Below are 22,518 nucleotides of genomic sequence, written 5' to 3' on the forward strand. Positions count from 1 at the left end.
TCAAAGGCCAGTCGTAGCCCTGGAGATTTTCACATCTGGATTATATCTCAGTGCTTAACACATTAGGTTTTGCCCCAAGCAGCTCCGGATTTCCCCCATCCGTCCATGTTGAACCTGAGTTTGATTTGATTTAAGGGGCTTTGCGTTCAAAGGAAAAGAAATGTTACCTGCATAAACATTTAGAAGGGCTGCCGTGCATGCTCAAAAGCTTTGGCTTGCAATGCCGTGTGCGCTGTCCTACAACCTGTTCGTAATGAATAGAAAAGAAGTTGTTTATTTCAGGCTGCTGGACACAGCTCTCTCTTGCTTTCTAGATCCCAGGTTAATGAAACACAACCCAAAGGGTCTAATGTCAGAGTCTCCCTGAGCCCTGGCATGGATTAGGTGGTCATGGAAGGGACTGTGAGCTGCACCAAATACCCTTTTTCTACTGAATGAGAAGCAGTGTCATCTGGTATATTGGACTTGGAGTCAGGAGACCTGGGTTCTGCTCCCGTTTAGATTTTACCCTCTGTGGGGCAGGACGTGTCTCTTACTACATGTCTGTCCAGCAGCTAGTGCAGCCGGGTCCTATTCTCAAGTTGCAACTGTAATACAAAAGCCACTACCCACCGGAGCTGGATACAGCCCAGCAGCCAAAGACTCCGTATTCCGATACCAACCCCTGAACGATTTCAATTGTCAGAGCAAATTACTTTCTCCTAAGTTGGGCTTTTAGCCAGAGGGTGCTGATCCCAAACTAGTCACGAGGATAAAGCCCTGAAGTGCAAACTGAAAGGGACCTGGGGTGTGCGCTGTATGGGTACAGGTCTGAGAGGCGAGTTTTGACAGCTCTGTCTTACCAGCTTTCCCTGACTGTAGAAGCACTGTTGTAGGCAGTACTGTAGCTGTGTCAGGCCCAGGATATCAGCGAGACAAGGCGGGCGAGGTCATATCTTTGATTGGACCAACTTCTGCTGGTGAGAGAGAGACCAGCTTTCGAGCTTACACAGAGCTCTTCTTCAGCACTGGACTTTTGACCCCAGTTAAGCCCCGTGGAACAGAAAGACCGGGCTTAGACAAGATCGATAACAAGATCAATTTTTGCAGATTTTTTTCTCTTATTAGTTCTGATTTGTCTCTCTCTTCCATAAGGGCTAGATCCTGAGCGGGGCTGGACTTTGCACTTGATCCTGCAAGGGTCTGTGTCCTCACCTCCCAAGGACTTCAACGGCACTCAGCACCTCCCAGCATTTGGCCCACGTGGCATCAGTGAGAGCGGAAGGTGCTCAGCACCTTGTAGATTCACCTTGAGCAGCCTTAGCTCCCCTGGACTTTGACAGGAGCTGCAGGTGCTCGGCACTCATCAAGTTGCGGCGGTCCAGGCTCAGACCCGCCAGGGGAATTTTCCTTTGACTGTGTAGCCAGGGCGTGTGCCAGGGTTGAATGTGGAGGGTGGGCATCTTGGGCTCTCCACCCAGGAGCTCAGCACAGCACGCCCAGGCCTTTGTCTGGTGTGATGGGGGAGCCGGTGCAGACCTTCCCTCATGCCCGACCTGCCATAGGCACACCTGCTGGATTGCTAAGGAACCTCAGCCCCAGATGACTCCCTGGGAGGTCAGGGTGGAGCCCAGCACAAGGTGAAAAGGGCATGTGGCTGCTGGCTCTGGGCTCGTAAACTCACCCCGTGACTCTACGCCTCCCTCTCGAGATGCCCATTTTTCTTTCCCTTCCCTTCCTTCTGAGGCAGGTTGATAGGTGAAACCTGCTGGTTGTGTGCAAGTGTTGTAATGACATGAACAATATGCCGCGGGCAAGTTTCCAGCGTGAGGCAAGCAGCAGCCTCTGCTCTGAGCGTGCAGTCTTGGCAGGCCGACACTTTCCCATGCCTTCTGCCCTGTGTCACGGGGGAGGTGGGCCACTCCCAGGCTGACAGCTCCGACAGGATACCTTCACAATGACTGAAATAATAGACCCAGCGATGGGAAAATGAGACCGAGAAACCCCCAGGGTGAATTGAAAGATGAATAACTTCCCCGAAGCTACATCCCAGAGCGTGCCCCAGCCTGTAGCTGATCTACAAGCTGACTTCCCCGCTTCCTCCTCCTCTGCCACCACCCTTCGCTCCCCTCCAGGGAGACAGATCTGTCTGGATTCCATCGCTCTCCTAAAATAACTGACAGCGTTTAAAGAGAAGAGGGAAAAGGCAGCAGAGGCCCCTGATCATAGATCGACCCCTGCAAAGCATCAAACCTGCCCTGCTTTAAGAAGTGCAGTTGATAAACAGCAGCTTCAGAAGGGCCGAAGTGATGCCCTGGAGGAGTTTGTCAGGGGGTTGCATGCAGCTTTCACTGGCCCTTGCCCTGATCCTGCAATCGGACCCATTCGCACGTGTATAAGTACAAAGTAACTCATGATAAGCAAGGCAGGGTGTGCTGCTGTCCGGCACTGGGTTACACCAGTGGTCAAAAAGCTAGGTTTAGCTAAGCACCTCAACAGGCTTAAGACCATGTCTCCTGAGGCATGCCCATTCCCCACCCATGGCCTGAGCCTTTCTACTTCTACTCTTGTAAAGACGGGACTGGGCATGCAGGGCTTTGTGACGCATCCTGCCGCTCAACGGGAAGACTACATCTAGCATTTAACCCATTAGTACCCAAGTATCTCCTGTCCTCTGTGACGACAGTGCTCACCTGCAGGGTCCTGACTATGGGTGTGTCCCCTGTTACCCCAGGAAATATACCCATTGGGAGCAGTACCTAGTCAGTGGTGAGAGATGTTTCCCAGACTGTGTGTCGGATCGCTGGACTGCATGGGAAGACCGCTCATTACCGGCCAATTGGCTTGATGAACTCAGCATTTTGAGGCAGTTAATGGGGCAAATGCTAGACCATGCTTTGGTTACAGTCCTGATGGCTGGTGATGAACTCTGCAGAATACCTACAAGGGTCAGAGTTTCTATCAGGAGACTACTGGAAGTTAGTATGAGCAGACTCTAACAGAAAACAAGGAGCCGAAAATCCCCCAACAGGTAATCCAGGTTAATTTCAGCACAGCATTATGAAGAGGTGCTCAGCCTGTGTTACTTTAAAAAATGCTGGCATTTGCTATGGGTTTTAAAATGCATACAGGGGTATGTCCATGCAGCGAGGAGGCCTGTTTCCGTTTACATTCCATATTTCGCAATCCGTACACACGTCAATCAAAACTGTTGTTAGCCATGGCTGTCATGTCAAGTCCAAGTCTAACAACACTGGTGATTGACAGGAAAGTTTGTTATCTATGAATGTGTCATCCCAGCCAGCACCCATAGCCAGAGTTCTACCTGACAGGTCATCAGGGGTAGAATTCCATCATCCATATATTATAGGACTGTTCGAACAAATAATTTCCTGGCTAGTCTCAGAACATCCCAGTTCTTTAGCATTGCTGTTACCTTGAGATATAGGATTTGACAGTGGAAGAAGGGCATGGGCCAATGGACCTCAAGGGTCAGCAAATAAATACTGGGCTAAGCCCATCCCTGGTACAACTCCTCTGAAGGCAACGGATGAATCTGGATCTTTCAGCAGAAGCTGATGGAACTCCCAGGTTATGGGAAGAATATGACTAGGGAGAAGCAGACCGCAAAAGGTTGGAAAGTTTCAATAGGAAGCCCCAAGAGGCAGCTGTTTAGCTGACACTTATATAGGCTATGAGATCCTGGAAGAACAGACTTTCTTATGTGGTGCCCAATAAATCCTGCTTCCATTCATTTCACACACACGGCCACTCTCATAGGTGGTACAACTGCACCTGTGTTTCCTGCTCTGTGGTCCATCAAGGACACCAGCTCTAGATTCCCAGTTCCTTGGCCATCACCTCTCTTGAGTGGACACCCATGTCTCTGTCCTTTCTGACCAGGATTTTTCCAGGCCACACAGTGCTTTGCCTATCCTGTGACACCCCCAGCAAGCCAGACTGCCTAAACAGGCCAGTATCTGCATTTTGCTTTCTCTTTGAAGGCTATGAACAGCTGTAATTGCCAGCAGTAGCAAGTTACCACACAGGGCTTTATAAGCAAGCACATTTATTCTGGAGGTGAAAGCATCACCGAGAAAACATACAAAAACAATAAAAGTTCCTGTACGCACACTAAAAGCTTACCAGAGATCACCCATCAGTCTTATGAGCCTCAGTTGGCCAAAGTCCCTCCAACTCTTCCCAGGCAGGATTGGGTTCCCACTTGGACAGCAGGTCTTGACCATTTGCAGCTCCCCGCTGCCTACCATGCTGACTTCTGTGGATCACGTGCTAAGGTCCCGAGCTCTCCCCGTTCATTGTATGGGGAGCCTGGGCACCTCGCTCAGGCTTTGAGGGTGGCAGTCTTGTTCCTGTGAGTTTCTGAGGCAGTACTCGTCACGGCGACATCTCGGTACCTTGGGGATCCAGGCTTCTCTATCTATTTCTGTGGTCCCCACTGCGGACAGTCACTAGGGGGATTGCATCCCCCCCCCCATCGCTCCTGTGAGGTAGGGCAGGATTATCCCCATTTTACAGATGGGATGCCAAGGCCCAGGACAGATCAGGGGATTTATTTCGGGTCCCACAGGAAATCTGTGTCTCAGCAGGGAAATGAACTTAAGTCTCCTAAGCCTCAGTGCAGGGCCCTCACCTTGAGACCACCCTCCCTCCAACCCTGGGCTACCCTTTTCCACCGTGCAAAAAGGGCATGCACCTGTTAATACGAAATAACTTGGGGTTGGCTGAGATCCCTGGGAGCCTTTCTGGAGAAGCGGGGTGCATGCTCCTGTGATGGAAATCAGATGTCCCTTTGTGAAGCACCTAGGATACCGAAACGGGAACGGGAACGAGCATAGTGCTGGATTGCTTTAGCCACATTGACTCCACTTTTACCCCTTCTTCACGAATTAAGTTCCTGCAGGGAAAGACATCCCCCAGGATCTGAGGGTGGAGGATAACCCCCTTTAAGGGGGGGGTCAGCTCCATCTCCAGCACCCCTAACCCCGCCCCCACCCCCACTCTTCTTGGGCCCAGGAATCAGTGGTGACTAATGGGGAATCTGTGTTACAGCTGTGGGCTGTATAAGTTTTGCTTGGCACCCTTTCATGCTGTGGAGCTCCCACTCATGGGCGGGGTTTGCAGGGGCAGGTACCCGGAGGTGAACCCAGGCAGTGATGCACCATTGAACTGAGCTTACTAGGGAGGCAAAGCAAGTATCCGAAGCGATGGAGCCCAGAAGCAATGCAGAGACATAGGGCTTGTGGAGATTCCCCAGTGATCTGCGCACCCCACCCCAGACAGGACATTCTGTGAAAAACTCTGAGAGGGGAAGCTGCCCCATGGCTATACCTAGACCCCATCCTGCAGATTTTTCAGTAGCAGGGGGATATGCTTCTCCCCTTCTCCACTCAGCAATGTGAACTATTGCCCTGCAGTGCTAAGTGTATGCATCTGTCCCAGGCACGAATTTAGCTTTGCTCTTGATGAATCAGCTGATGTGGGAAATTGATTCTCCGATAGCATGGCATAGCTCTCTCAAACCAGTCCTCTGAGATTTCAGAGTGAAAGCCTCTGAAACCATAGAACCCAAAAGCTTTGAAAGCATTTATGATCAAAGCTAAGGTGTGAGAGTTAATTTATCCTGGGCAGAATTTGCTTTAAGAGACATAATCTGTATTTCAGAAGGACCAGATCTTCTGTTCATGTGCCCTCTGAATGAACCATTATACACTAATAGCAGGTTGCTTGCTCTCTGTACTGCAAGCAGGGTTGTATATACCAGGAGCCAAACTTTATTTGTACATAGAAAATAAGCCTCACTTAGGAGTGGACCTGTAAATGTGACCCTGACACTTAATTTTAGCACAGGCAAACATTTGTAGCACAGACAAGGCCTAAGGCACTTTTATAGTCGTACAACTGCATCCACACTAGGGCTTATGCTGGCAAAACTGTACCAGTAAAAAAATCACCCTGTAACTAACATGACTATACTAGGGTATAACTCTTCTAGTGTCTATCCGGCTGAGGCTACAACACAGCCAGCTAACCCGACTGCATCCCAAGCATTAAGAAAGCTTTCTGTCATGTTCAGCTAACTCAGCTGAGATAACACCATCAAAAGCCACCTCCAATTTGCCCATCAAGACAGAGCCATTTGAGAACAACCAGAGCTGCTAAGCACAGAGCTCTTTTGAAAGTCCGCTCCCCCATGTCCCATTTGGGAAGAGAAGTTGAAGAAGCGAGCATGTCCGCTAGCTAGGTTTCCTGGGCTGCCTGTTTTCAGTCAGGAAACCCTCCTTTGCTTATGGGAAGTATCTTTGTGAATTAAAATCCTTAACAATGGGATTGAATTGCAACCCGTGTGCAAAAAGGCCTCCATTTTTAGAAAACTTTGCTCTGCGCCAGTAGCTTGCGTTACATTAATATATGTTGTCATCTATTCTAACGGGAGTAAATGACTGGCAATGTGAATGATGAAAAAGCTTCTAAAGGAACTAGCTCTGTCATCTTTTAGGAGACTGACCTTGTGTTTCTAACATCACACACACAAGGGGACACAGTCAGTTTCAGTTCTTCACTAGCCAGGGGCCAGGTTGTTTCAATGCTTGTAAACATACTGTTACCGAATGATACTCCAGCTTGGCAGAAGTCAGTGAAGTCCACAGTGCAGGTCACACTGGTAGGTGAAACAATCACATTCCAGAATTGTTTTTAACAGCTCGCTATTTGCAAAGAACTCAAGTTGCTTCAAGGCAGTTGAATTTACCCTCCTCACGATCAGGTCACAGCACTCTGGGTCCCCACTAAAAATAACCAGATGATAGATGTGTCTCGGTGGATTTTAAGTTTAAATAATGTTTGTCCCATCTCGTAACTCTTAGGTGCATGGCTCTGCTCTGTTGTCTTCATGAGGTTGTAACATACATAAAGTGATGGAGGAGAGTCCACCAATGCCTATTAGCCAAGATGGTCAGGAATGCAACCCCATGTTCTGGGTGTCCCTAGGTCTCTGACAGACAGATGCTGGGACGGGAGGAAAGGGGATGATCACTTGATGACTGCCCTGTTCTGTTCATTCTCTTTGAAGAGTCTGGCATTGACCACTGTCAGAAGACAGGATATTGCTCTAGATGGACCATTGGTCTGACTCAGTATGTCCGTTCTGATGTTCTTATGACTTCCACTGCTCAGCAGCAATGTGAAAAGAAATCCTGTTTATATATTTACTGGCTGAAAAAACTTCTCCTGAAGCAGAGTGCAATCAATAAGTCATTCGCTGATTGTGGTCATTCTGCATATCAAGTCTAATTTCCGTGTGTGTACAGTGCCTTGCACAGCGAGCTCCCAATCCCAATGTATACCAATAATACATTTCATTGCCTTTGCTATTTATCTGTGAATGTTCTTGCTGTTGTACCTTTCCACTTCCTAAGAGAGGATTTAAGATCCTAGATGCAGGAAAACAGCAGAAAACATCACTTGTCCTAAACCTCCCCAGGCACCATCTGTGGTTTGCTAAATAAACCCATGCTCACATGAGATGTGCAAAGTAAACAAATTACCTTCCTGATTAGAAATCTGCATTACCTATCAGCGGCGTAAGCTGGTCAACAGCTGACTAACTGGAAAAACCAAAGCCACTTTTGACATGTACAGATCATGAGCTTTCCACTGGTGATGGACAAATCCAGAAAAAAGTTGGTGTGATGGACAACCAGATGGATAATAAATAAGGCTAAGATTATGTCATGGAGGTCATGGAATCCGTGACTTCCAGCGACCTCCGTGACACTGGGGACCCTGCGGCAACCCAGCAGTGGCGGGGGACCCTCCCCCAGGCAGCAGGACCCCTGCAACTGACCAGCTGCTCAGTGGCTGCAAGTAGGGGGATCCCTGGGGGAGCCCCTGTAGCTCCCCAGCCAGCTGCCGTGAGCAATCGGCTCCCCCCCACAGCTCCCAGCCACCGTCAGTGCCAGCAGAGGGACCCCGCAGCTGTTCAAGCAATGGGGTCCCTGCAGCTCCTAGCTGCTGGGAGAGATGGGGGGAGCAGGCAGGCTCCTCTTCACTCCCCATTTTATCAGGGATGTTTTTAGTAAAAGTCAGGGACAGGTCCTGGCTTCCGTGACTTTTTGTTTATTGCCTGCGACCTGTCCCTGTCTTTTACTAAAAATAACCATAACAAATTGTAGCCTTAATAATAAATAATAATATAAAATACTTACATTGAAATATAGCCTTTCAAACTCAAAATATCTCAAAGGCCTTTACAAACAGCAAATGATGTTCCCAGCAATTTAAAGAGATATTCCCAGGCATAACTGTTTGCCAGATCTGGGCCCTATACAAGAATCAGTTAACTCACCACTCACGTGCAGCCACTCCTATGGGTGGAAGGTGGCAGCTGTTGACAACAACACTACACAGCATTTTGGGGCAGGGAGTGAGGAATGAAGTGAGAAATCAGCAAAGTAGAATGTGAGCGTCTGAACGAGATCTGGATGGGAGGGACACAGTGGTTAACACCACCATTCTTGTGAAAAACGTCATGGGATCTTTAATTGGCCAGAGGGGTCAGGATCTCAGGTTTATGTCTTACCCAAAAAGATGGAAATTTGGTATTTTCACGCAAACCAGAATGGAATTAACTAAAACAAGTGCACGCTACACACCATAAGCCTGATTACTCTGCAATCGTTACTCATGTTAAGTAGCATTTATTCACACGAGCAGTCCCAAACTCAAGGGAGTGGGGTTTTCTTCTTGTGTATGGGACTTGCGTTAGAACTCAAGTCACCTTTGCAGTGAAGACAAGGCCACTGAGGTCAGTGGGTGAGTACCATTTAGTGCAAGGTTTGCAGAATATGGCTTGATGCTTCTCTTACTCATACTGGGGTTAACTTCATTGACTTCAATTCACCCACTCCTGAATTAACCCAGGCCCTATGTCCCAATACAGGGTGAGATTCTGATCATGGTTATACCAGTAACTGAGATCAGAATCTAACCAACGCTCCACAAATTGCTGCATATGTGTTCTTTCCAAGGAAAAAGTTCTCCTCCACCAACCTTGCTTTGCTTAGAAAAGTGCTTTATACTTGTTTTATCTCCTTTTTTTTTTTTCTGGGCTAGACCTCTAAACACGTAAACACTCTTAATGATGAAACTATAAACCATGCTCTGCCTGCCTCCAGAAGTCAAGGTTAAATATAGCCTCTAAATGCTGCTAATTGATTTTAGATGTCTAGGGATAGCTTTTGCCTTCACACATCCCACCCACACTGCTCAAGAATTCCTCACCTGCCCCTGTCGCTCTGTCAGGCTTGGGGAGCTCGTCGCAAAGCCCTTTGCTTGTAATATTTGTCAGCTGTTTTTAACACCAGAATGCTGTCAAATTAAAAAAAAAAAAAAAAAAACACCGTCTGCTCAGAGACCCTGATTTGTGCCTTTGCTAAACTGAAATACATTCTCATGCCTTTCTTCATCTGTCACTGTCTATTTTTATGTTTAGCCCTTGAAATCTTTCCATCCTTTGAAAGCAAGAAGCCTGTTTACAAATATTTTCCTAAGAAAAGTGTTTATTGTTGAGGCACACAAAGGAAAATGGCTCGTTTTTGCACGAACCACACGCACCTCCAGATGTGTGCTGTCCTGCATACAGCTGACAGACAAACCCTGACTTGGAAAGGAAAGGTTGGCTCACCCCAGACCTGTGTCTGCTGACAAACCAGGAAATGAAAAGAAGCGTAAAGACATATTTGAGTTGTTTCAAGCCGGTGCTATAGGATGCAGCAAGGAAATAAGCGAGAGACAGTGTAGATTTTGTAGGAAGGGCAGGGTTGTTACTGACAGGTGGCTGACCATGGCAATGCATATTGATATAATTTTCCATGCAGCCAACTCTGGAGAATCCAAAGTGAACTGCATTACTGCAAGGATTTAAAATAGTGACACCATCCGACCTATTGCTGCAGGTGGCATTAACATTGTCGCATCTTGCTCCCAGTTTGCATGTGCAATCATGAGCTGCTTCAGAGAGAAAAGCGCTGAGTCCAATCTTGCCAAGGTGCTGAACGCTCTCAACTCCTGCTGAAGTCAATGAGAGGCTTTTTCCACCCCCTATTGACATGAATAGGAGCTTGATTGGACCTGTTAAAAACTAAAGCTAAAAACTGCAGGCCAAGATTTTCAGAAGTGGCTACCAGTGCCTTAGTTATTGGCTTCCCAACCTGAGGTGCCTTAAAGGGGCCTGATTTTCAGAGGGCAGGTACTCAGCACTTCCTGAAAATTAGACCTCTGTAAGGCCCCAATTACTTTGGAAAATTTCGACCAGCACTGATAACTGAATCTCTTAAGTACACGTTAGTAAGCCTATGGCCTCAGATCATTATCCTGGACTGTACGCATTTAAAATTGATCAGTGGACATGAGGTGTTTAAAAAACAGTCTTCCCAAGATTTGTAGGACTTTGTAATTGCAAGATATGCTGAACCAAAGTTTGTATCAATAATGTGATGCATGAGGATTTTGTATGTAATTGCATATAAAATCTTGAGATCTTATGAAATTGAGATAGTGAGTGATCCAACATTATTTGGTAAAATAAAGAAATAGGAACAATTTTGCAGTACTAAATAAATGCATATTGATGCAAGGGGCCCAATTCTACTTCCATGGGCCACAACAGAAACAGAATAGGGCCCTAAAAGTACATGTGGCATATGACACTCACTTACAGCCCAATCCTGCATGTGTTAAATCAATGGCCAAACTCTCATTGATTTAGTGTGTGCAGGATCAGGCCCATATAGTAGGCAAGCAAAAATTCAAATCAATCCATGTTATTTTGCAATATGACATGCTCTTGAATTGTAATGAAAAAGCTGCTTTTGCCATCTGTAATGGGTATCACTAAAACACCATCTCCCCCCTCCGCTGCCCCCCAAATGAAATGCTTCATTTGGATAAAAGAATTTGGTATCCACAAACACCTGCCCTTCAGCTCCTGCAGGAATTACTTTGCAGTAATAATTATCCTCCTCCCACCATTCTGCTTCACTTTCTAAACGCTCCGTAACATCAAAATTAGACAGCGCTGTTTTTCTGCAAGTGTTGGTTGCAAAAAATCCACCTGAGTTGGATTTGCAGGCTTGGAGATGTTTTATTTAATAATGACGGATGTGTTGGTTGAATGCAAAGGAAGAGGCAGAAAGCAGAGCAGAAATTTGGCGCCAACTGCCTTGCTTTGAAAGAGCCTGCATTCCACCCTGCTTAAGAGGGGCTAAATGGAAAGATCTGATTAAGCATCTCAGTGTTGTGACCCTGACCTCAAAGAACACGCCCGATTCTCTAGAGGAACTTCATTTCAATTAATCAAGTTAACAGCCTGAGTAAATCTGGCTGCATTCATTGAGCTATGGGAGCTGCCTGCGACCTGCCATTTGCTCTGGGGGCTCCCGTCCCCTCCTTTTAGTCAAAGGGTCTTTGGGATTAACAATTTGAAGCAACTAGTTGTTTGACTCAACCTACTTGGTGACCTGGCTTCCATTTAAGGTGGTCAGTGACTCCTCTAAAGCTTGTCCCAAAACAACGCTCACTGTTTAGACATCTAGAAAAGACAGATGGAGAGGCGACATAAAAAGGACCATTCGGACCTGTATGTTAGAATAGTAATGACTCAGGAAGCAATATGGGCCAAATTGTGGTAGAATTCCTCATGCTGAGTAGCCCTTTAATCTCCAAACAGTCAGATTTCAGGGGGAGTTAGTTGAGGAGTAAGAGTCTACTAAAGTGTAGATCCTTGTAGGATCATTAGTAAATGCATGGTAAGTGTTTACCTAATAATAAAATCTGCATAACAAGGGCATTTTACAGAATCATGTGTCCTTGGATGTTAATCAGTAACATACACAGAGAGACACTATTTTAAATTTGGTGCAAAGAGTAGTATAATAATGGGGCAGATTCTGATACCCTTACTCACGTAGAATACTGTAAAAAGAAAAAAGAAAAGGAGTACTTGTGGCACCTTAGAGACTAACCAGTTTATTTGAGCATGAGCTTTCGTGAGCTACAGCTCACTTCATCGGATGCATAGCATATCGTGGAAACTGCAGAAGACATTATATACACACAGAGACCATGAAACAAAACTTCCTCCCACCCCACTGTCCTGCTGCTAACAGCTTATCTAAAGTGATCATCGAGGAAGGTCATTTCCAGCACAAATCCAGGTATTCTCACCCTTCACCCCCCCCCCCCCACACACAGACACACATACAAACTCACTCTCCTGCTGGTAATAGCCAGAATACTGTAGAACTGGACCTTTAGTAAAGTACTAATCAGTATAAGGATGGCAGAGTTTGACCCATTGAAGTCAATGGCAAAATCCTCAGAATTCAATGGGAACCAGATCAGACCCTAAAATTAGCACTATTACTGGTTTCTTTTGTCATTGGCACAGGGCCCTCATGCACAGCAATAAGCAGTTACACCCATTGGCACGAATAAGAATAAGGCTGCTCATGTAACCGCTCCCACATTCGCAATCTGGCCCCAAAGCTGCTTTCCTTCTGGGCAGCCCGAACCCTGGCAGCAAATCCTTCACATTTACTGCAGACTTGGGTCTTTCCACTTCCTTAAAGTTAAACCCTAGTTAACCAAGTGCATGCTTAATATCTGGGTCTTCTCTTTAATTAAGCAAACATGCTGGCTCGGGTCTGCTCCTTAGGCCGCCTGCTGGCCCCTAGGTCCGCCCAGTCATCTGGATCTTCCCACTAGGGATGGATGCCAGCCTCTGCATCCCAGGGTCCCCACCTGCCTTGGTCCTCTCTGCTAGGGTGGGTCTACTCCTGGGTCTGCCCCCTTAGGATGTCCGCCTGGGTCAACCCCCTCGGGAGCCCGTCTGCCCCTTAGGGTGCCCGCCTGGGTGAACCCCTTCGGGAGCCCGTCTGCCCCCTTAGGGTGCCCGCCTGGGTCAACCCCCTCGGGAGCCCGCCTGGCCCCTCCCCAGCCCACCTGCCTGGGTGCCCCGGCTGCGCCCGGGCTCACCACCCCCTAGCCCCGGGCGATGCCCCACTTGGCCCGTCGCTGGTGCCACCCGCCGCGCCCCAGCGGGGGAAGCAGCGAGCGCGGCTGGCGGCCCCGGGCCGGGCGGGGCCGTGGCCGGGGCACGCTCTCGCCTGGCGCAGGCGGCGGCGGCGGCGGCTCAGCCTGCAGCGTGTGGGTCGGCGCGGCCCGGGCGGGGCTGGCTGCTGGCGGCGCGCCCGGCCGCAGGCTGCAGGGTTCGCGCGGTTCTCACGACCTCCCGTCCCACGCCGGGGCCGGGCGCGGGCGGAGCTGGGGGCCAGGGCGGCCGCCCGGCCCAGCGCACCGCCTGCTGCCGGGGCAGCCGCCGCTCCGCACGCCGCCTCCCTCCCAGCCTGGCTCCTGGCTCGGATCCGCCGCCCCTCACCGCGGGGCTGGGGCTGCTGCTGCTGCTGCCGCCGCTGGCTGGGTGCCTGCCCCCGACCCCCCGCCGCACACTTGCCCAAATGCATCGCTTCACCCCCCCCCCCCGGATTGGGTTTTTTTTTTGGGGGGGTGGGGTGTTTACATGTGTATCTATTTTGGGGGGGGGCGGGTTTAACTCAAAGCTGTTTATCCAAATATGTCCCCCAGTTCTCCCACAATTACCCCTAAATTTTAGGGGGGGTGTTCTGATAAACCACCCCTTGGCTTAAAGTGTGCATAAAACCAAGCTGTTCCCTGGTGGAAGTCAAGGGAGCCATCTTATGCCGTACCTCCCACACCTGAAATCCACTGGTATGGATAAAACCAGCAAGCCAGCCTGGTTTGGGGGTGTATGCAAACCCCACCCCTTACCCCAGTTTTCCCTATCCCTACTCTTTATCTTGTATCTTGGATGCCTGTAGTTAATTTCCACTCCCACCCATGGTGGTTATGGGAGAGATTTGTGTTTAACTCCTCAATCTGGAGAAGGATGTGATCTCTGAGCAAAAGGAGTAGGACATTTTCTGGTTTGCACAGGGAATCGGTTCATGGAAGAGCATACAGATGGCAATTGGTTTCCTACCACTGGGGTGTTGTGAGGCTTAATGGTTTGTAATGTAAAGTGTTTTGGGATTCTCGGATGGGAGGTGCAAAGCATGACTGTTAGTGCATTGCAGTCTTGTATTGATGGGCACCATCCTGCCTGCAGCATACTTCTCTCAACAATACAGATCTCTGAGCAGTGGGAGAGTTAGAAGTACATGGAACATAGCCCAGGATCAGAAGGCTCTGGGGACAGGTGGGGTCACAGCCGGGCCTATTTTGCAGGGTCACATGTAGGGAGAAAAGTCTGTGGGGCCTCATTCTGTTGCCTCCCCAGCAATGTTCTGTACCCCCAGACCGCAGCAATCTCGCAGCACCCCCACCTCTCCAGCGCACCTGCAGCTGCCCTTTCTCCTTTTTGTGAGGCGCTCTGAGCCCCACAGATGAAATCGATCCCCAGCGAGAGATGGAGGAAAAAGCAAAAACAAGAACTTCAGGAAGGGAGAGAGGAGGCCAAGGGTGAGAAACCAGCTGAGCAAGGCAAGAGAGCCAAGCCAGGGTGAGAGGAGAGAACAGGAAAATTCCATTGTTCAGTTGTGTGGCAGCAGCAGGGCTACCAGGCAAGAAAAGTGAAAAGGGCAGGAAAGGAAAATAGAAACTTCTGGGGTGCTTAGCTGATGGCTCGGGGTTGTTTCCCCACTACATTTCTCAGAGAGAAAATTAATCCGGTGGGCTGCATCCTGATGCCCCAGCAAATGGAAAGAGGCTTTATTTGTTGCTATCTGCCTCCTTTGGGCAGTGGGCTAGCTTGTGACAACCCTTCCTCCTGTGAATACTTTACACCATCCCTGGGACTAAGGGAGAAGGGTTCTGCTTAGTGTAGGGGCATCAGTCTAGCTCTGTTGCAGCTTTGAAATCACTGTATTTTTCTCCCTCCCTCGGACACCGTCCCAGTAAAGTGCAACATCCACAGGACTTCAGGCTGCCTGCACCCTGCCAGGTGGAGTGATGATGGCATAATTATTACCACCTGGTGCCTTGTTCACCCCTTTGGACTTTCACCTTCCACCCTCATCTTCATCATCCTTTGTACTTTTATAGCACCTTTATCGGGACAATGCCAGCTTAAAAAAAAATCATCCTTCAGGGTGAAAAATTGTTACCTATGAGAAACACCGAAGATCATGGGAGAAAAAACATATCTTAAAATACAGAAAATTGGCCTGTAAAACCAGAAAGAATGGCTGGGGGGGATGGACACAGGAGCCGATACAGTCATAGAAACTAATTTTAGTTAAATCCCGTCATGGGCAGAAAAATTAAGGTTGGTGGCTTCTCTCTACCAGAAGGATCTCAAACTTCCTCACACATATTCATTCATTAAGCTTCTGGTCCCTCCTGGACAGTTGTCGTCATTATCTGCATTTTACTTGGGGGGCGGAAACCGAGGCACGGAGTGGTTGTGTGGCTACGGTCACAAAAGTCTGCAGCAGGTCTGAAAATAAAAGCAGATCTGTGCTTTAACTATTACAGGTCTCATTGTTCATATAATCTTCTTAATGACAGGTGTAACCCTTAATGAGTGCCTTTGAAAGGGTCATGTAAAATGCATATTATTGAATGCCTCTCTTTTGGTGGGGGCGGGGGAATCACTGGAGGAACTTCTTAACATTGTTTGCTATATTTGAACTGATGTAATACATCAAAACCCTATTGGAAAGACTTTTGCCATTGTATAAGGTCACTTGGGTCAGCCCTTGCCGTTTTCTTTTTGCTTGGATACTTTCGTATGTTAGCAAAGTAAAATCTGCCAAATCTAGGGCAGATCTGGGAAATGGTGAATAAAGGGACAAGTCCAGGGACACGGTGCTATCCCAGGGAGGTATATAGTTACATCCAGGCGACAGGCAGGCTTTCATCAGATCTTCCACCTCTTCTTCAGACAGAGGAGGCGGGGGTGGTGACTGGTTGGGGAGGACGGGAGCTAGTATTGTAATCGGATTTTATGTCTGTGATTGCATAACAAAGCCCCCTGGGAGCCCTCTCATTCCAATGGATACTTCATCCCAGGTTTGGAAGTGTTGGGGTGCTGTCTGCATTGACCAACATTTAGGAACACAGGAGTTGCCAAATTGGATCAGACCCAAAGTCCATCTAATCCAGTGTCCTATCTCTAATGATGCCCAGTGCCAGATGGTTCATAAGGTGGTGTGAGAAACCTCCACGTTGGCAGATCTGGGATAATCTGCCTCCATGAAAGTCTCATCCTAACCCCTAACAGATTTAAAGCCTGAAACATGAGATTTTATATCCTTTCCAAAACTTGGGGTTTTTTTTTTAGCATTAACTATTAGAACTGGATGGTCTTGTTATCCCTAAGAACGTCCAGTCACTCTTTTGAGTCTTGCAAAATTCTTGGCCTCAACACAACCTAACTCATTTGGCACAGCTAATTACCCTATAAAGTCTAGGATTTTGGATTATTATTGGGACATAATGTACCACCCTTTGCATTAAAGGGATCTGCTTGCTAGGGGCTGAGTGATGCAAAGCAGAGGTGGGTTATGTCTTTAGGCCTGGCTTGTGCATACGTGCTTAATTTGCCAGACAGTTCCCTTCTCCCCCACCATAATATTGGAATAATATGCACAATGCTTTCCCTTCCACACTTTGCATTCATTCCCAATGTTCTCGGCCTTATTAATTGGTGACCATTCGAAGTGGTTAATTCTCTGTGCACAAGGTTGCAATTGCTTCCACTTGGCCAGGATTCAAGTCGAGGGGGTGAGTCATAATGGGTGGCAAAATTGTCTTTTCCTCAATTCCCCTGCTCACAGGGGAAAAAAAACAAAACAAAACACCCTGAATGATTCTCTTTTATGAGGTAGGCATTGTGAGGCCCGGCAATTGAATTGACAACAGCATTGAGTATCAGTCTATCTGGCCCTGTCAATGAGGGGGGAGAAGAAAAAAAAAAAAAAGACAAACATTAACCCTCAGCTCTGCGTTCCCAGACATTTCAATAGGATCCCAAACTTCCAAAAGAGCCCGCTGCATACTCGATGAGACCCTTTATACCTTTTAATTGCCATTCCCCACAATAGAGACCGACTCGCTTGCCTCTTTCATAGGCAAGATAGTAACTTTTGCACTCCCCCTCCCACACTCCCTTAAAGCGTGTGTGTGTGTGGGGGGGGAGAAATTTTATAGGGCATCTCATTTCAATGAACTCCCTAAAAACAGGTAATGAGAGCAGTGTGTTCCTGAAAGTGGGGGTGTGTGCAGACAGTGCTTCCCTGGCTTACAAGAGCCATGTGTGAAAAATGAAACCGTTGGTTTTATGCCAAATAAACTAATTTTGAAAGATTTTAAAAGAGGTTTTACCATCAACCAAACCCCTATAAAAATATCCTTGGCCTGCATCCTTCAGTTTGTCACCCAAATTGCTCCCCACACAATTTGCACCCAAAGGGCTTTATTATCCCTCCCCCCCACAATGAAGAGAGCAAACATTTCTATTTCAAAGAGTTTATTTGTTCAAACATCTGTAACTTTTTTGGAAGTCTTTTGACGCACGCACACACACACAAACGAGATAAAACAACTTTGGCATTATACTGGTGTGAATATTTGATACAAAACTAATCTCTTCTCTTTTTTTAAAAAAGTCTTTCAAATAAAGGCATTTCTTTAAAGGAGTAAAAAATACAAGTTGAGATCCCAACCTCTGGAAATAAATATACACTTTGTACTAAAGTCCTTTTTTTAAAAAAAGTCTGCTTTAAAAACAAAACAAGGTTCCATACAACGGAACCAAAGCGTGTGGTGGTTTTGTTTTTTTGTGGGGGGGAAGGGAGGAAGGCTTTACACAAGTCACCAAGGTCTCCAGACGGATTCACTGCGTTCCCCAATGGGACTCCCAGCTTGGGACGCTGGAGCTATGCTACCCCCAAATGATGTCAGACCCTGCACTGGGGATGCTGACGGGGTTGCAGCTCCGTTCCCTGGCCCGCTGCCTGAAGACAGTGGTCCATTAGCGTTGGCATAGAGGGGGATGACAGGTCCGCTGTTGGGAGCAAAAGCTGGGTTAGGGATGAGGAAAGCGAACTGGCCGTCAGTAGCAGGGACCAGCTGAAAACCCCCATAGACCTTGGGAGAAAGGGCTTCGGCAGGGTTCAGTTTGCAGGGCACAGGCACTGCTCCAGCTGCGGTGGCAGCTGGGGGAAGCTGGACGTGCAGAGGCTGCGCCAGATGAGCAGGCTGACCAGCTGGGGGTGGCGGTGGAGGGTAATTCATAGCCACGATCTGGCCCAGGCAAGCGGAGAGGTGGCTGAGCAGGCGTGTGCGCACCTCTGTGTTCACCCCTTCGCAGGTGGAGAGGAACCGGGTCACCTCGTTCATGCACTCGTTAAATCCAGCGCGGTATTTGCCAAGGACCGAGGGGTCAGCACTCAGAGCTGCTGCAATGGAAGAGGAGAGAGGGTCACATATTAGCACTGGGAAGCAGGAAGGGTCTGACCCAGAACTTCAAGCCTCCACCCACCCTGCAGTGTGGTACAGGGACTTTATTCCAAGGGCACCTGCTGAATGGGTGCCCGGTGCTTGGCTGCAGAGCTGCATGCATTGGCAGCTGCAGTCTCTGGTCTACCGCCCAGCAGTTCACAAATGCTGGAGCTCCCCCCACACTCCAGGGAGTTGTACTGGAAAAGCTGGTGCTTACCTGTCATCTGGGCTCGCTGCAGGTTCCGCAGGTGCTTCACCGTCATCTCCAGGATGTCTGCTTTCTCCAGCTTGGAGTGCCTGGAGCTCTAGCAAAGAGAGCCAAGGGGAGAAGGTAAAGATGGGGGTCTCTCCTCTTACCACCACCCCTCTCGCCCATAGCTTGGCAGCCTTCAGAATAGTCCCTGTGAGTCCTCCTCTCCTCCTCCCAAACTGCACCTGAAATCTCCAGAGCTCAACTTACATCTTTCTTCAAGGCATCCAGGATGAGGGTCTTCAGCTGCCCCAGGCTCTCATTGATCCTGGCACGGCGCCGCTTCTCCATGATAGGCTTGGAGGACTGGAGAGAAAGGGGAAGGAAACAGAAGCAGAGATAAATACATTTGCCTCCCTTCTACAGGACAATCTCATTGCTATATACATGGATCTCACCTGCAGGGCAGGGCAGGTCTATTGCAGATTGCTCTACTTGTCTGTTACTGCGTGTTAATGGAATACTACCTAGGTCTCTTACTGCAAATCATTACCCGCTCCCATATGCAGCCTGCTCCTAAGTAGTAATCACGACTGCATATACTGTACGCCACTGTATATTGTATGGGGTCTGTGTTCACATTACTTTATACTCATCACTATTGCCTATGACTGTACACATCTGTATGTTACAGCGATTTTATGTCTATTTTCATCATTATTGCATATTACTGCATGGTGAGAATGGCTTTAATATTAATCACGGAGATTTGTACTAGATGCACCGTCTATTGCAATAGATCATGGCATATGCAACATGACGAGGTGCATCCACATCCCTGTCCATCTATACACGAGCCAGGTGGGATCATTTCATCTCTGAGCGCAAGAAGTGATGCAATTTACCTTTCTGTGTTCACTGGCACTCTTGGGCTTGTCCGGCGTGTGGCTGGAGGTAGCTGGGGCACCAGCAATCGGGGAGGCTGTCGGTTTCTCCATGGTATCAGCGGGCATTTTAAAAAAGAAAAAAGAAAAAAAAAAGTCTCTCGACCACAAAAAAGCAAGCGGAGGGCAGAAAGGACGTTGCAAAAAAATAATAATGCAATTTATTTTCAAACTGTATCCTTTGGAACGAGCCCAGAGTCTGGGAGAGCGTGTGGGGGGGGGGGATCTAGGCGGCTGCACCCCCTGGACACGGTTCAAGGAAGAGTCTGGCTTTGCAATCACTGATCGCAGGGTTAGCCAGGGCACAGCGGCGAGGCGACCCTGCGCGAGCCGGCTTGCACTCCGGCAGCTGGAGCCAGGCTGCTGCCGCTGCTAAGCCCGTGCTTCAGGGACCCCCCGCTCTATTTATACCCAGCGGCTGCTCCCAATTCGTGTGAAACCTTCTCTGCATTCTTTCCCACACTCTCGCCAGCCAATGAGAGCCTGGACTCACCCCACCGGGCAGCCAGCCCGCCTGCCTATTGGAGGACGCCCCCGCGAGCTGTCAGTCACGCGCTGGGCTTCCCAAAAATCCAGCCCCAGAGTAAAAGACAAGCCAGCAACGTTGGGTGGGGAGAGGGGGGAGTGCAGTGAAAAGCCAAGGTGCTGGAGCCAGTGGCGAGGCTGGCAAGCAGGGATGGATGGGGGGGGGGAGAGCAAGGCACCCCCTCAGCCCCCCCAAAAGAAGGGGGAGGCAATGCACTCTCCTCCACAAAGGGGGTGGCGTGGGTGTGTAGTGCACTCCTTCCAAAGTCAGGGAGCACAGAGAGAAGGAAATCAATCTCCCCAAAATGGGGGAGAAGCGATGCAAACTTTTCTCGAAAAAAGGGAAGGCAGGAGGAGTGAAGTTCTCCTACTGCCCCTGAAAACCCAAGGGGTGGAGGATCAAGCCACCCCCCCCCAAAGGAAATTGTGAAGCCAAACCAGAGCGAACAGCATCCAGAATTGGGCATCCCTGCAAACAGCCCTTGCAATTTATTTGCTTTTTTTTTTAAAAGAAGGGGCCCAATTAATGTATGAGAGTTGTTTCGTAGGCAATTGTTCAGGTCTGAAGGCAGCCTGAAGAGTCTTTGTTCTTTGCACTGTCTTTGGGAAACGCTGTTGAATTTTATCCAGCAGAATGCCACTCTAATGCTCTGCGTGGGGAAAGTGATTATGTTCGTTGGCCCGTTAAAAAAACCAAAGGTGTGGGGAGGATGTTATTTTCTGCATAAAGAACCACAACCTACTGAAAATCTGTCCATCCCCTTACTACCATCTGAGCAGCTTCTGAGCTGTTGCAGCTGGAACAGAGTGGACACAGGGAGGAAAGAGCAATTTTATTTAGCGACCTTTTCTACGGACCAAGCTCCCCATCCAAACCCTTATAATTAGATCGTTGCTTCTGAGCCTGAGCATATGGATTTAATGCACCAGAACAAACACCAGGTCGCCTGGACCCTGCCTTATAGGAATGTCGTTTTCGCTGCCTGGAGATTGGAAAGAAGTGGGAAAGATGTGAATACAGCACCCCAAAAACCAAACAAACCCCTTCTTGCCGAGCATTATCTGAGTTTGTGGGGCCAGGGTTTGGCTTCTGAGAGGAGGCGATGGTCTCCCCGGTATCCCGTTGTTAGCTTGGACACGATGGTGTCCTCCCCCCCCCCCCCCCCCGGTGGTTTGGATAAATAATACGCAGCCTTTCCCAGGGGCTAGCCTTCCGTGTAGGGGGGCCCTTATTGTGGTGCAGGGCAATCCGATGTGTCGGTGGAAACCCTGCTTCTCCCAAGGCAGGCCTTGCACTTTGAAATCCCCCCGCCACCCACCGCTGTTTCCAGACTAATGCCCACATCTTCCTCCAGCTGTTGCGAACTCCAGCAGCAGCAGCAGCTGGTCCGGCACGCGAAGCCGTGGCAGGCGGGCAGCCAATGGGCCCGGGGCTGCGGGCCAAGCCGTCCCCCATTGGCTGGCAACTCCCCCAGCTGTCAATCAGGCCCCGGCGCCAGGCAGCAGCCAGCTGTGCTCGTGCCTCCACCCCTGAGATGCAGCCCTGGTTGGGCGCGCGCTCCCCTCCTCCTGCCTGGCCCCGGGAGCACGTGCCAAAGTGCTTCTGGCTTCCTGCGCGGTGCAAAAGCAAAGCAGCCAAGCTCCAGTCATGCACCAGGCAAGGGAGGCAGCCATGGGAAAACCACGCCTCCTCCTGTGCTCCAGAAATAATCTCCCATGCCAAACAGTGCCTCTCTGTCCCATTAATGTAAAGAGAGACTCTGAGCTAGATCAGATCCCCCCCCACACACACATTTTTTTTTTCCTTGCAGATTTGTTTTTCCTGCCTTGGGAAATTCCTCCCCCCACCCCCTCCCGACTCCCTCTCTCTTTCTTGTGTGCAAAAATCAAGAAGGGAACAAATAATAACAATATAATAAGAAAAGGAGTACTTGTGGCACCTTAGAGACTAACCAATTTATTTGAGCATGAGCTTTCGTGAGCTACAGCTGTAGCTCACGAAAGCTCATGCTCAAATAAATTGGTTAGTCTCTAAGGTGCCACAAGTACTCCTTTTCTTTTTGCAAATACAGACTAACACGGCTGTTACTCTGAAACCAATAATATAATAATCCGTGCTCAGACAGTTGGAGACAAGGGTAGGGCGCCTCTGGGAAGGACCGCCACAAAGGATCAAGGGTTAGAGGAAGAAAAGCAAAACAAGAATTTGGCATGGTACCTGCAGGCTGACATTTGCAGCAGCTCCAAGAAGGAATCCTAGTGTCCAGAATCCAAAAAGAAGATGGGTGCAAATGGAACCAGCAGAGACCCTGAGAAACCATCTCCCCTCCCTTCATC

General features: G+C 48.8%; 1 protein-coding gene across 2 annotated transcripts; it reads right to left on the reverse strand.

The window, feature by feature from the left end:
* Window positions 1-17,585: 17,585 nt before the first annotated feature.
* HES4 (hes family bHLH transcription factor 4) lies at window positions 17,586-20,030 on the reverse strand. Of its 2 annotated transcripts, none has more exons than XM_074975088.1 (4): window positions 19,618-20,030; window positions 18,983-19,078; window positions 18,740-18,827; window positions 17,586-18,476 (listed from the first exon to the last, which is right to left on the reverse strand). In XM_074975088.1, exons 1-4 carry the CDS (start codon window positions 19,723-19,725, stop codon window positions 17,893-17,895), a joined length of 876 nt encoding a protein of 291 aa, XP_074831189.1. In that variant the 5' UTR covers window positions 19,726-20,030; the 3' UTR covers window positions 17,586-17,892. The 2 variants fall into 2 exon arrangements, with proteins under 2 accessions (XP_074831189.1, XP_074831187.1); XM_074975086.1 differs by having other exon boundaries at window positions 17,590-18,479.
* Between the last annotated feature and the right edge of the window lie 2,488 nt (window positions 20,031-22,518).

Source organism: Natator depressus, chromosome 18, assembly GCF_965152275.1.
Source record: "Natator depressus isolate rNatDep1 chromosome 18, rNatDep2.hap1, whole genome shotgun sequence".
Taxonomy (NCBI): domain Eukaryota; kingdom Metazoa; phylum Chordata; order Testudines; family Cheloniidae; genus Natator; species Natator depressus.

Coding starts and splice junctions, on each gene's coding strand:
- HES4 (XM_074975086.1), bottom strand. CDS start 19,725: ATGCCCGCTGATACCATGGAGAAACCGACAGCCTCCCCGATTGCTGGT. Junction 19,079..19,617: donor GTGCCAGTGAACACAGAAAG/GTAAATTGCATC, acceptor CTTTCTCTCCAG/TCCTCCAAGCCTATCATGGA. Junction 18,480..18,739: donor GCAGCGAGCCCAGATGACAG/GTAAGCACCAGC, acceptor CTTCCATTGCAG/CAGCTCTGAGTGCTGACCCC.